The 12,689-nt window shown below is 38.0% G+C and overlaps 1 protein-coding gene across 5 annotated transcripts in view; it reads left to right on the forward strand.

The window, feature by feature from the left end:
• Positions 1–12,689, forward strand: part of dok7b (docking protein 7b) — a 48,232-nt gene that overhangs the window by 1,822 nt on the left and 33,721 nt on the right. For 4 of the 5 annotated variants that reach the window (XM_061881363.1, XM_061881365.1, XM_061881364.1 and 1 more), the window contains exons 3-5: positions 2,638–2,720; positions 2,948–3,098; positions 6,204–6,404. In XM_061881363.1, coding sequence (XP_061737347.1) covers positions 2,638–2,720; positions 2,948–3,098; positions 6,204–6,404 — 435 coding nt within the window. The remainder of the gene's footprint in view (positions 1–2,637; positions 2,721–2,947; positions 3,099–6,203; positions 6,405–12,689) is intronic. The other variant, XM_061881367.1, reaches the window with a different exon arrangement.

Consider the following 12,689-nt stretch of genomic DNA (forward strand, 5'->3'; position numbering starts at 1 on the left):
ATTTCCCCATTAATTTGAGTGAGGATGAAAGATTTGTGGCTGAGGATAGTGAGAGTGAAGGACTAGAAAAAAAAAAAAGGTGAGGGCAGTGGGAGCGATTCAGATGTTATTAGACACATTTACTAGGATAATTCTGGAAAATCCCTTATCTGGTTATTGTGTTACTAGTGTTTTAGTGAGATTTTATGGTTACTGAAAGTCGGAGGGGTGGGGCCACGGGTGTGGTGACCGCCAGTGTCTCCGGTGAAAGGAGGTAAGAGAGTCCGCAGCTGCGGGAGGAAGCAAGCTCCGCTCATGTCTACGGTAAGAGCCGACTTATTACTATAATTTTCTCACCGAAACCTGCTGGTTGACATGTGGTCGGGAACCATGTTCGCTTGACCGCTCTGTTCCATAGTAAAGCTTCACCTTCGGGAATGTAAACAAGGAAACACCGGCTGTGTTTGTGTTGCTAAAGGCAGCTGCAATACACCGCTTCCCACCTACATCTTTTTTCTTTGACTTCTAAATATCTAAAATTATTCATATTATTTTCATGTCATATTGTGCACATTCCAGTGCTGTTGTTTTTAGTTTTAGTTTGTATCCAATCAGAATTTAGTTAGTATATGTTCCCATGTAGTACAAAATCTGCCAGATACCTTCAGAATCAACAATATGGGCGTGCACTGTAAGTGAACGGGGACATACAGTTGATAGACAATTGCGATAGCCAATCAGATCACGAGTTGTTGTTGAACGTGACATTTACGCATCCTGTGATTGGATACTCATCGGGGCCGTTAGCATGAATTTGAGAACATAGAGTAGAGAGACAATTGTGATGGCCAATCACATCACAAGTTGTTGACAGTAGCTGTTTTGTTACGACTAAAAGTTGTAAACTCTTGTTGTTCAAGTGTGTCATACTTGTCATTTAATTAACATTGTTACAGGTGTATTTGTCGCCACCATGTGGTCAGGAGCAGTTAATATATCTTTGAGAAGTGTGTACTTTGAATCAAACTGTATTGACTGGAAGTTCCATAAACCAAGCAGATAAATTTACGGTATATGTTTTAATTGCTGATGCGTTATAATTTATTTTTAAATGCACCAGAAAATAACCCGTTTTGTATACTGTTGATGTGATTCAATGCTCAGTCGGGCATAAATGTGTTCCTGTATAGTATTTCTCCAGCAATGATCATGTGGTGACATCAGTTATGTTATTTTGAGAGGTAATAATTGAAGTCAAAGATCACTGCAGGCCCAGGTGGAAAACACACAGCCCGCCATAGCAATTTTATCCAATTTCCTTGTTCTCGGTAACAGAACAGTGAACAAACAAATTAAATAAATCATATACCATAGTAAGCATACATATATTAAATACATAAATAATATTTGTCTCAATTAAAAAAAAGGAAAAAAAAGAGTTCAAGATGTTCATCATAATTTTTGTTCTGTGTACTTTGTGAACACATAATGGTGCTTTGTTTGGTTTATTTGGTTAAGCCGTTCCATAATTTAATTCCACATACTGATATACTGAAGGTGTTAAGTGTTGTACGTGCATACAAATGTTTTAAATTACATTTTACTCAAAGATTATATTTCTCCTCTTTTGTCGAATAATTTTTGTAAATTCTTGGGTAGCAGATTATAGTTTGCTTTGTGTATAATTTTAGCTGTTTCCAAATTCACTATGTCATGGAATTTCAATATTTTTGATTCAATAAATAAAGGATTTGTATGTTCTCTATATCCATAATTATGTATTATTCTAACTCAGTGGTCCCCTGCCGGCCCGGTACCGGGCATGGCCCGATTGGTACCAGGCCGCAGAATAATTTTTTATTAAAAAAAAAAAAAAAAATATATATATATATATATATATATATTTTTTTTTATTTATTTTTTTTTATTTTTTTTTTATTAAATCAACATAAAACACACAATATACACTTACAAATAGTGCACTAACCACAAAAAAACCCCTTTTTCATGACAAAAACGTCCCTTTTTCATGACAAAGAAGAAAGAAAAAAAAAAGGACACCCCCCCGGGCCGCGGGACAAATTATTAAGCGTTAACCGGTCCGCGGATACAAAAAGGTTGGGGACCACTGTTCTAAATGATCTTTTTTGTAACTTTGTTAATTAATTAAGTGTACTTTTGTAGTTATTTACCCATATTTTGTAGTTATTTACGCAAGTGTACATAGATGTGATTGGCACATGGGACTTCCTGTTTTATCGTTGCCAGAGATGTGAACGGTTATTCCCAGGGGCCGTGAATACAAGTACAGTTAGCAGCACGTCGTGTGTTGGCTCAACATATTGTCCAAAGTACGAAACAAGACAGTGAGTTAGAAAATAAAATGCCACTGCAGATCTTACATAGGCTTATATTCATGTTTTTTATTTTAAAAAAGGTAAATGTGGTTGGAGTGATGTTATGTCTGTGTCTGTAATTTTCATTCTCAGCTGTGCCAATGGATCAGCTCATTGTTTTAGGGCCCGGTATGCCAGCTGTTCCATGGACACATAGCACAAATGAAACAACAGTGTCTGTTTGATGCTATTAGACACAAAATGACTTAAAAGCGTGCTGACGTGTAAAGCTTACCACTGTGTGTGTGTGAATGTACCCCAGATTGTCTGTCTGTGCTGGCCTATAAAGAAAGAAAAGCCAAGGAGCGAGCAGGCCACAAGGATCGTCTCGGTGTGACGTTGGAGGTACACATTTGGTCTTTAATGCAGATTTTTATCACCGCTCACTGGTGAAACTTTTGAGGATTTCTCGCACTCACGCTGTGCATGTACAATTGACCACGTAACACAGTGTGACGGCATACACCTCTGCATAATCAAATATTTCCAATATGAGCTCTGTCAAAAATCGAATAAATCAATAATGTGCTACTGCAAACTACCAGCATAATAATAAGCATATTGGTTGTTAGGGCATCTTTGGTGTGGAACCTGGACCTGGCTATGATGGAGTCAGCTACACTCTCTCCATAATCTGCCAAGCACACACTCTGGTGCTGGGCTTCCACAGTCGAGAAGCTCTCCATGCCTGGGACGCCCGTGTACGCTACAGCCTGGGAGAAGGCAAGTTTTTCGAAAAGGCTTTAAAATGGAAGGATATCAGGACTTACAAGTACAGTAGGGAGGGATGCGCTGATCTAACAGCTACTGATCAGTATCGGCCGATTTTTCGTGCAAAAGTATGTAAATGACATTGTAGAGTAATGGTTTCTATTGCTGATTGCAAACACCGACCCCATTTGTCTGACACCGTATTTATTTTAGTCACCCAGCTGACAAGCGGCTAGCAGCAAAATATGTGTCTCCATTAGAGATTATACCAAGAAACAGTATTTTTTGGTATCAGTTCCTAAATGAGTCATTCTAGGAGGACCGTTAAGATTCTGAACAAATTATATTGCTATCTGTAATTTTTTTTTGTACAGCTGACCATCATAATAATGACACACTCAGCTATCACGTTAACTTAAGTGTGGTGAGGATCTGATAATCAGCTTTGAATGGTCACAAAGAAGGAAGTAACTCCACATAAAAGTTTGTAACGCAACATTTCCTCTACTAAAGTCCCTTAAATTCCCACAATTTAATAAAAGTTTTAGTTTGAAATTATTGCGCTTTACTCACGTGGCACGACCGCTGCTACCACGCTTCATTAACTATCCTCTTAGCAATCCAGTGATCCATAGGAAAATATTAATCCACTCAAAAAAGTGAAAAAATAGTGATACAATAGTTTATAAAGTTGCTTGGAAGCAAGATGGCAATTGCTCACGTGTCTCTTGTCGCCATCTGACGTCACTCCATAGCACCGCGTTTGCGTAGCATTAAAACACACCTTGCTTAAATGCACACCGACCCAACATGCTAATTGTTTGTTTAGATTATATGATACATTTGATTTGAAATATCATGTAAAAGTGTGTGCTCGGCAAATGAATGCCACACATGAATAATATTTAATTGTAATGAATAGAAACGCAGTGATGGATCTGTGTGGTCTTTACAAGATTACCGGTATCAATAATTAATATATTGATATAAATAACATCCTAACAATATACATCGCTCATCTCTATACACAGTGTGGAGCTGCTCCTCCTCTTACCTAATGATGATCACCTCGATTATGGCAAATAAACTGCATTTTTTTGTATCTTGAGTGTCATTATCATGTACCGCATTTTTCGGATTATAAATCGGTCCGGAGTATAAATCGCATCGGCCGACAATGCATAATAAAGAAGGAAAAAAACATATATATGTCGCACTGGAGTATAAATCGCATTTTTGGGGGAAATTTATTTGATTAAATCCAACCCCAAGAATAGACTTTTGAAAGGCAATTTAAAATAAATAAAGAATAGTGAACAACAGGCTGAATAAGTGTAGGTTATATGAGGCATAAATAACCAATTGAGAAGGTGCCTGCTATGTTAACCTAACATATTATGGTAAGAGTCATTCAAATAACTATAACATATAGAACATGCTATACGTTTACCAAACTATCTGTCACTCCTAATCGATAAATCCGATGAAATCTTCTTCCTCGATGTCGCTTCTAAACAACTCTGCCAACTCCAAAGGTATGCACCGCTTCCTCTTGTCGTTTTCTGCTGCATATTTCACTACGTCCAGTTTGTAATCTGCAGTACATGATTTCCGTTTGGGTGCCATTTTTGTTCAGGCCTTCTCAGTTTTTATAGCATATAGCATCTAGCAGTTAGCATTCCATGACCCACAATGCACTTCTGCCATAACCCTCCTCCGCCGAATTCTTATTGGTTGACGTGTGTGTGACGATTGCTGATGTGTGTGACGATTGCTGACATTTTCTTCGTCTCTTCCGCGAATGAGATAAATAATATTTGATATTTTACGGTAATGTGTTAATAATTTCAGACATAAATCGCTCCGGATTATATGTCACACCCCCGGCCAAACTATGAAAAAAACTGTGACTTATCGTCTGGAAAATATTTTATGATTTATTATTTAGCCTTTATTTAACCAGGTAAAATCCCATTGAGATCAAAGATCTCTTCCAAGGGAGACCTGGCCAAGAGGGCAGCAGCAAGGTTACATTAAAAACATTTACAACATGAAAATTTGCTCATATGACACATGTGCATACAGACAAGGTAGACTGCAATCCTTTCACAGAAGCTTTAAACTCATTTAATGTAACAAGGGTTTGAAGGTTATTCAGGTTTGCAAGGTTATTCCAAGCCTTTGGTGCTGAAAACCTAAATGCTTTCTTGCCTAATTCAGTTCTTACTTTGGGGATGACAAATTGAAGAACATTCATTGAACGGAGATTGTGACTTCCTTGTTTTTTTGTTAAAAGACAAGATAGATAAGATGGAGTGATACAAAGAATAGTTTTGTAGATTGAGTAAATACGGTACTAATATCACTGGAGGGTCAGGCTAAACATGTTTCACTCCTAGCAAGAGAAAGCTAGGAGCAAGCGTTTTGATAGCTAAAGCTACTAAATCAGCTGTAAACAACACCAATAATGAGTGCTTAGTAAAGTTTAAGAGGTTTAAGAAGTTGCAGCAGAAAGTAAGCAGATATTAACAAGTAGATTATTAAGAGTTAAAGAGCGGATAATATAACAATGAGCATTGTCACAGTCAGCACACAAGTTGGATTTATCCATAAATTGGTGGTGTTGATACCAAAGGTAGTATCAGGATATGATTGATACTATAGTGATTAAGTCATTATTTGATTATAACTATTCGTTGTTGTTTTTGTTAATATTTAAAACCTCTGTGAATAATTCCCTGGATACAATATAATTTTGAGGGCAAAACCCAAACTATTTAATGGAGTTGTACACTTATTGTGAGCTTTTAACTTTGTTTTGCTTAATGAATTGTATGTAACAAAATAGAATAAAACTTGTTTAAATATTCATGCAAATTGCTCACCATAAATACATTGAAAAATGTACAGTTAACACCTGTGATCGGTATCATCATTTTGATATTGGCAGATCTCACACGTGATAATTGCTCCGTATCAAAATCGGCTGCATAAAACCCTGACTGTAACATCCTGATTTACAAGTTTTGTACGTCTTTCTATGGGGACGTTATCTTGTGTTATGGTTGTTTCTTCCCTCTTCCAGTGTAACTGTCTTTCTGTGTTGTCACCCTCCAGTCCACAGATTCAGTGTCAATGTGGAACCAGGTACTAAAGTGGAGAGGGGCCCCGCTTCTCTTCACCTGTGCAACAACCTACTGGCCCTCACCAGAGGTCTGCCTCCTGTCATCATTGGGCACTGGAAGTTGTCTACATTGCGTAGATATGGTGCTGTGCCAAATGGCTTCGTGTTCGAGGGCGGGACTCGCTGCGGATACTGTGAGTAAGACCTAACTTTGGACGATTGATATATGATTAGTGTGTTCTAACTACCCAATATGCTGGAGGAAGTTATTTGTTTTTTCCTCATGATTGCGAAGGTTTTAGCCCTCAACAGGTTAATTACTTTTGCTTTATTTGGTGCTGGCAAATGTATTTATAATAGCAAACATAACAGATGTAGACATATCATTTTACTGTATTACAGATTTTAGTCCATGTATTTGTGCGAAACGTGCCTAGTTAACACTCATTTGACACGCATTGGGAGTGGAGGGTTCTTGATCATGGGTGTGAAACATGTTTTGATTGAGGGCCACATCGCAGTTGGAGCTGCCCTCAGCCTGCATCTTAAAGGCCTACTGAAAGCCACTACTACCGACCACGCAGTCTGATAGTTTATATATCAATGATGAAATATTAACATTGCAACACATGCCAATACGTCCGGTTTAGTTTGCTAAATTGCAATTTTAAATTTCCCGCAAAGTGTCGTGTTGAAAACGTCGCGGTATGATGACGTGTGAGTTTGACGTCTCGGGTTGTAGTGGACATTATTTTCCAGCCCGATCCAAGCTATAAATAGTCTGCTTTAATCGCATAATTACACAGTATTCTGGACATCTGTGTTGCTGAATCATTTGCAATTTGTTCAATTAATAATGGACAAGTCAAAGTAGAAAGATGTAGGTGGGAAGCTTTTAGCCTTTAGCCACACAAACACACCCGGTGTTTCCTTGTTTAAAATTCCCGAAGGTGAAGCTTTACCATGGATCAGAGCGGTCAAGCGAACATGGATCCCGACTACATGTCAACTGGCAGTTTTCGGTGAGAAAATTGTGGTAATAAGTCGGCTCTTACCAGAGACATCAGCGGACCTTCCGTCCTGCTGCAGCTGCCGTCGACTTCCTTCAGAGACTCTGGATGTCAACACACCCGTGGTCACACCCCTTTCGACTTTCAGGTACTATTGAATCTCACTAAAACACTAGCAACACAATAAGCAGATAAGGGATTTTACAGAATTATCCTAGTAAATGTGTCTAATAACATCTGAATCGCTCCCACTGCAATCGCCTTTTTTTTTTCTTCTAGTCCTTCACTCTAAATTTCCTCATCCACGAATCTTTCTTCCTCGTTCAAATTAATTGGGAAATTGTCGCTTTCTTGGTCCAAATAGCTCTAGCTGCTGCTGGCTATGATTGTAAACAATGTGAGGATGTGAGGAGCACTACAACCCGTGATGTCACGCGCACATCGTCTGCTACTTCCGGTAAAGGCAAGGCTTTCTTATTAGCGACCAAAAGTTGCGAACTTTATCGTCGATGTTCTCTACTAAATCATTTCAGCAAACATATAGCAATATCGCGAAATGATCAAGTATGACACATAAAATGGACCTGCTATCCTCGTTTGAATAAGAAAATTGAATTTCAGTAGGCCTTTAACTTACTTAGACTTGGATCCTCCCACACTGCTTTGTGCATTGGGCAGCAAGCCTTCGCCATTCTGTTCGATCATGGGAGATTTCCTCAGCACAATTACATTTAGTAAGAAATACCTATTGATGCACATTTCCAGGCTTTCGTGGAAACGATGCGGTGTGGTTGGTTAGATCAGATGTCTGTGCTCTTGAAGATGTCATCATTTATTTTGCATAAATAGCCATGGACGCAACATACTTACGTTTAGGATCTAAAATACCAAAGTACAGAATTTAGTTTTTCAGTCCTCTTATTAGATTAACTAAATGTCTGCATTTTATTGGCATTTAAAGGCAACATTAATACTAAGGATGGCAGCAAATATACTTGCATATGGTGTCAGTCAAGTTCTAGTCTAAAATTAGCATGTGCAGGTGTGCTATAATACTTTAATTGTTTAGCAGTGAAATGCTAGCTACTAAATAAACACAGCTGTCATTCCCGCTATAATGATATCACCACATCAGTGAAACATTGTACATCCTTAGGAGAAGCCTTTATTGTGGCCAAACAGCTCAATTTTTGTTTCATCTGACATCACATGGACAAAGATAAGACCTTCTGGAGGAAAGTTCCGTGGTCAGATGAAACAAACATTGAGTTGTTTGGCCACAATACCCAGCAATATGTTTGTAAGAGAAAAGGTGAGGCCTTTAATCGCAGGAACACCATCCTACCGTCAATCATGGGGGTGGTGGTAGTATTAAGCTCTGAGCCTGTTTTGCTGCCAATGGAACAGGTGCTTTACAGAAAGTAAATGGAACACTAAAAAACGAGGATTACCTAGAAATTCTTCAGGACAACCTAAAATCATCAGCCCGGATGTTAGGTCTTGGGTGCAGTTGGGTATTCCAACAGGACAATGATCCCAAAAACACGTCAAAAATGGTAAAGGAATGGCTTAATCAGGCCAGAATTAAGGTTGTAGAATGGCCAAATTCCTGACTTAAACTTGCGGACAATGCTGAAGAAACAAGTCCATGTCAGAAAACCAACACATTTAGCTGAACTGCACCAATTTTTTCAAGAGTGGTCAAAAACTCATCCAGAAGCTTGCCAGAAGCTTGTGGATGGCTACCAAAAACGCCTTATTGCAGTGCAACTTGCCAAGGCACATGTAACCAAATATTAACATTGCTGTATGTATACTTTTGACCCTGCAGATTTGGCTACATTTTCAGTAGACTCATAATAAATCCATAAAAGAACCCAACTTCATTAATGTTTTTTTTTTTGACTAACAAGTATGTGATTCAATCACTCAAGGCATATTCATGACTTGTGTTCTTTACAAGTGTATGCAAACTTTTGACCACGACTGCATATATCTCTCATTACGTTTGAAAAATCCCATCGGCAATACCTCCACTGATAGCAAGATGTGATTGTACCATAAGTAAAACCAAAGGTGTGTTTGCCAAAACGTGCATAAATATAAACAATTCTTAACACTCGGCCCCAAATCTCTTTGTGATGGTCCAAATGTATCCATGGCGGGCCACCCTAAATAAATGAATGTACAGGAAACACTGGATACATCACAATTATTAAACATGCGCACTTTTAAAAGGACAATAAAGTTGAGTTTTGACCAACATAAGATAGTGTGTGTGTTGTTTGCTGTGGTGTACTGTCATTTTGAGATTTATTTTTTTCACAACATTTATAAAAAAGTTTCAGAAATACAGATTGTGTTATAAACTCTATTTCTTGCACTAAAGTTTTGTCTGTTGGGTGTACAGTATATCATTTATGGTCAACTTTTGTTAAAAGGGTGATTGGAAGCAACAAATCCACGCCTTACTTTGTATCAATCTAGCAAATAATGCTTTGTATAAGTGTGTGTGTGCGCCCATAGACTCATGGCTCCTACCCGAATAACCATGAGGTCCACAGACTCTTGTTTCAGTGCTCTGATGACCAGCTGCTATTAATACCAGTCTTGCCTGTTGTGCTCATTCAGCCAATCACATTCCTCCTGTTGTCACTACAGTCGATCCCTGTCTTCTCATTCAAGTTGTGTATATATTACAGTAGCCGAAATAAAACCCGACATAAAGTTAATGGTTGAGAAAATCTTGTGAGTGAATTCAAAGTGACATTTCTGTCCATACTATAACTAAATATAAATATTAGTGTAATGCAGAGCAGTTCTACCCACTACAAACTACACTCACACTGATATACATATTATAATAATACCTAACTACCGGTATGTTGATCACATTGGGCCAATGTTGTGTTTGCCATTTTGCTTGTTTTTATTTTTATTCACTGGTGTTGGATCTTATTAGATTGTGCATAATGAAACAGTCAATGGTTACAATACAAAATAATATTTTTCATTATACTTAAAGGCCTACTGAAATGAGATTTTCTTATTTAAACGGGGATAGCAGGTCCATTCTATGTGTCATACTTGATCATTTCGCGATATTGCCATGTTTTTGCTGAAAGGATTTAGTAAAGAACATTGACGATAAAGTTCGCAACTTTTGGTGCTGCTAAAAAAGCCTTGCCTGTACCGGAAATTGCAGACGATGACGTCACAAGGGTGAGGTCTCCTCACGTCCTCACGTTGTTTATAATGGGAGCCTCCAGCAGCAAGAGCTATTCAGACCGAGAAAATGACAATTTCCCCAATAATTTGAGCGAGGATGAAAGATTCGTGGAGGATAATATTGATAGCGAAGGACTAGAAAAAAATAAAATAAAGTTAAAAAAAAAAAGGCGATTGCATTGGGACGGATTCAGATGTTTTTAGACACATTTACTAGGATAATTCTTGGAAATCCTTTATATTTCTATTGTGTTGCTAGTGTTTTAGTGAGATTAAATAGTACCTGATAGTCGTAGGGGTTTGTCGACGGCAGCTGCATGGACGGCGCAAGCTCAGCTGATATCCGGTAAGAGGCGACTTTTCGCCACAATTTTCTCACCAATACCTGCCGGTTGACAAGTGGTCGGGAACCATGTTCGCTTGACCTCTCTGATCCATAGTAAAGCTTCACCTCCGGGAATTTTAAACAAGGAATCACCGTGTGTTTGTGTGGCTAAAGGCTAAAGCTTCCCAACTCCATCTTTCTACTTTGACTTCTTCATTATTATTTTAATAAATTGCAAAAGATTCAGCAACACAGATGTCCAGAATACTGTTTAATTGTGCGATGAAAAGAGACGACTTTTAGCCGCAAATGGTGCTGTGCTATTATTTCCTGACAGTCCGTGACGTCACCGCACGCGTCATCATTCCGCGACGTTTTCAACAAGAAACTCCACGGGAAATTTAAAATTGCAATTTAGTAAACTAAACCTGCCGTATTGGCATGTGTTGCAATGTTAATATTTCATCTTTGATATATAAACTATCAGACTGCGTGGTCGGTAGTAGTGGGTCTCAGTAGGTCTTTAAGTTGTGCTTCCACTTATTTCCCCTCCAATTTAACAATGAGTAATATTTTATATAATCTAACTAAGTTAGTTCTGTCATACAGTAGATTGTCACGGTGTATCATCTATAAGAAGTCTAAACTCAGTTCAAAGTTTGGAATCCCAGAAAAATTGAGCATTTTTCTTCATAGACTCCCTCCAAATGTTATTTGTGCCCCTCCAGGCAGCGATTACCTTTATTACATTTCACTGTGCTATAAAACCACACACTTCTGACACTTATTTCAATAAATCATCACAAGGAACAACTCAGTTCAGCTCTCCTGCAAGACTTTTTGAGTAATCGTCTTCTTCATCAAAAATGGAATGTTAAAATTTGCTGCTGGCTCAGATCAAATTTGTATCACACTTTAGTATGACTGACTGCTAACCTCCATGTCAACTGCCCTGTGTACACTAGAGATACGCTGATCGATTGGCCAACGATTTTTCGATTTGTGTCTTTCAATGACTATTGCAAAAAAAAAAAAAAGATTCTCTCTGGCTGATACTTAATTTATTTTGGATCCCCGGTTGACAGAGCTGGCTAGCAGCTACCAGCTGCTTCCATAAGTTAATAATAATCACACCCATTGCACCAAATAAATTACATGTACAATTTTTACAAGTATGCTCAAAGTTCGATATAACACCGTCCATGAATACCGATTGCGTTATTCCCAAGATAGTGTTATATAGAAATTATCTTTTACTCTTTTCTTTTTGAAAAAATTATGCACGTACCTCGGCTACCCAAACATGCTTGGTGGATAGTGCCACCACGTGACTTGACGTGAATTGTGGATTGTGCTCCCACGTCACAGAAAGGAGTGATTAAGTTTGGACATCAGTTTGGCAATATTTTATTATTTTTATTTAGCTTTTTTTTTTAATTCCTTCATTTTTAAGACTTTTATTAAGATTTTCAGTTTAAGTTTGTAAATATGTGATAATTTGGTAGAAAACAATGCGACTGAAAAAAAAAAAATTGGGAAAATTCGGCATCCACTGCACAATCATGTTTTAAAGAACGATCCAACCGCTCTACATTGAACTTTAATTGTATCATTATCACCGTAGGAAGAGGCTAAAGATGTTAAACAGAGTAAAAGCAAGCAGACACGATCAAGGAGCCTTGCTAAAAGCTAAACCAGCCACCAACCTATCTTGAAACAACACAATGAGTGCTTAATAAGCTTCAAGAGGTGTGGATGAAAGCAGAAAGTAAGTACGATATTTTTTTTGACCATAAGCTGCACCGGTCTATAAGCCACACCCCGTAAATTATACACCTTTTTTTCCATTTTATAATATAAGTCGCAGATATTTGCTAGTACTTTGTGAAATAAGATATTTACAGTAGTAAATGTTT

The sequence above is a fragment of the Nerophis ophidion genome, linkage group LG20 (assembly GCF_033978795.1).
Source record: "Nerophis ophidion isolate RoL-2023_Sa linkage group LG20, RoL_Noph_v1.0, whole genome shotgun sequence".
NCBI classification, from domain to species: domain Eukaryota; kingdom Metazoa; phylum Chordata; class Actinopteri; order Syngnathiformes; family Syngnathidae; genus Nerophis; species Nerophis ophidion.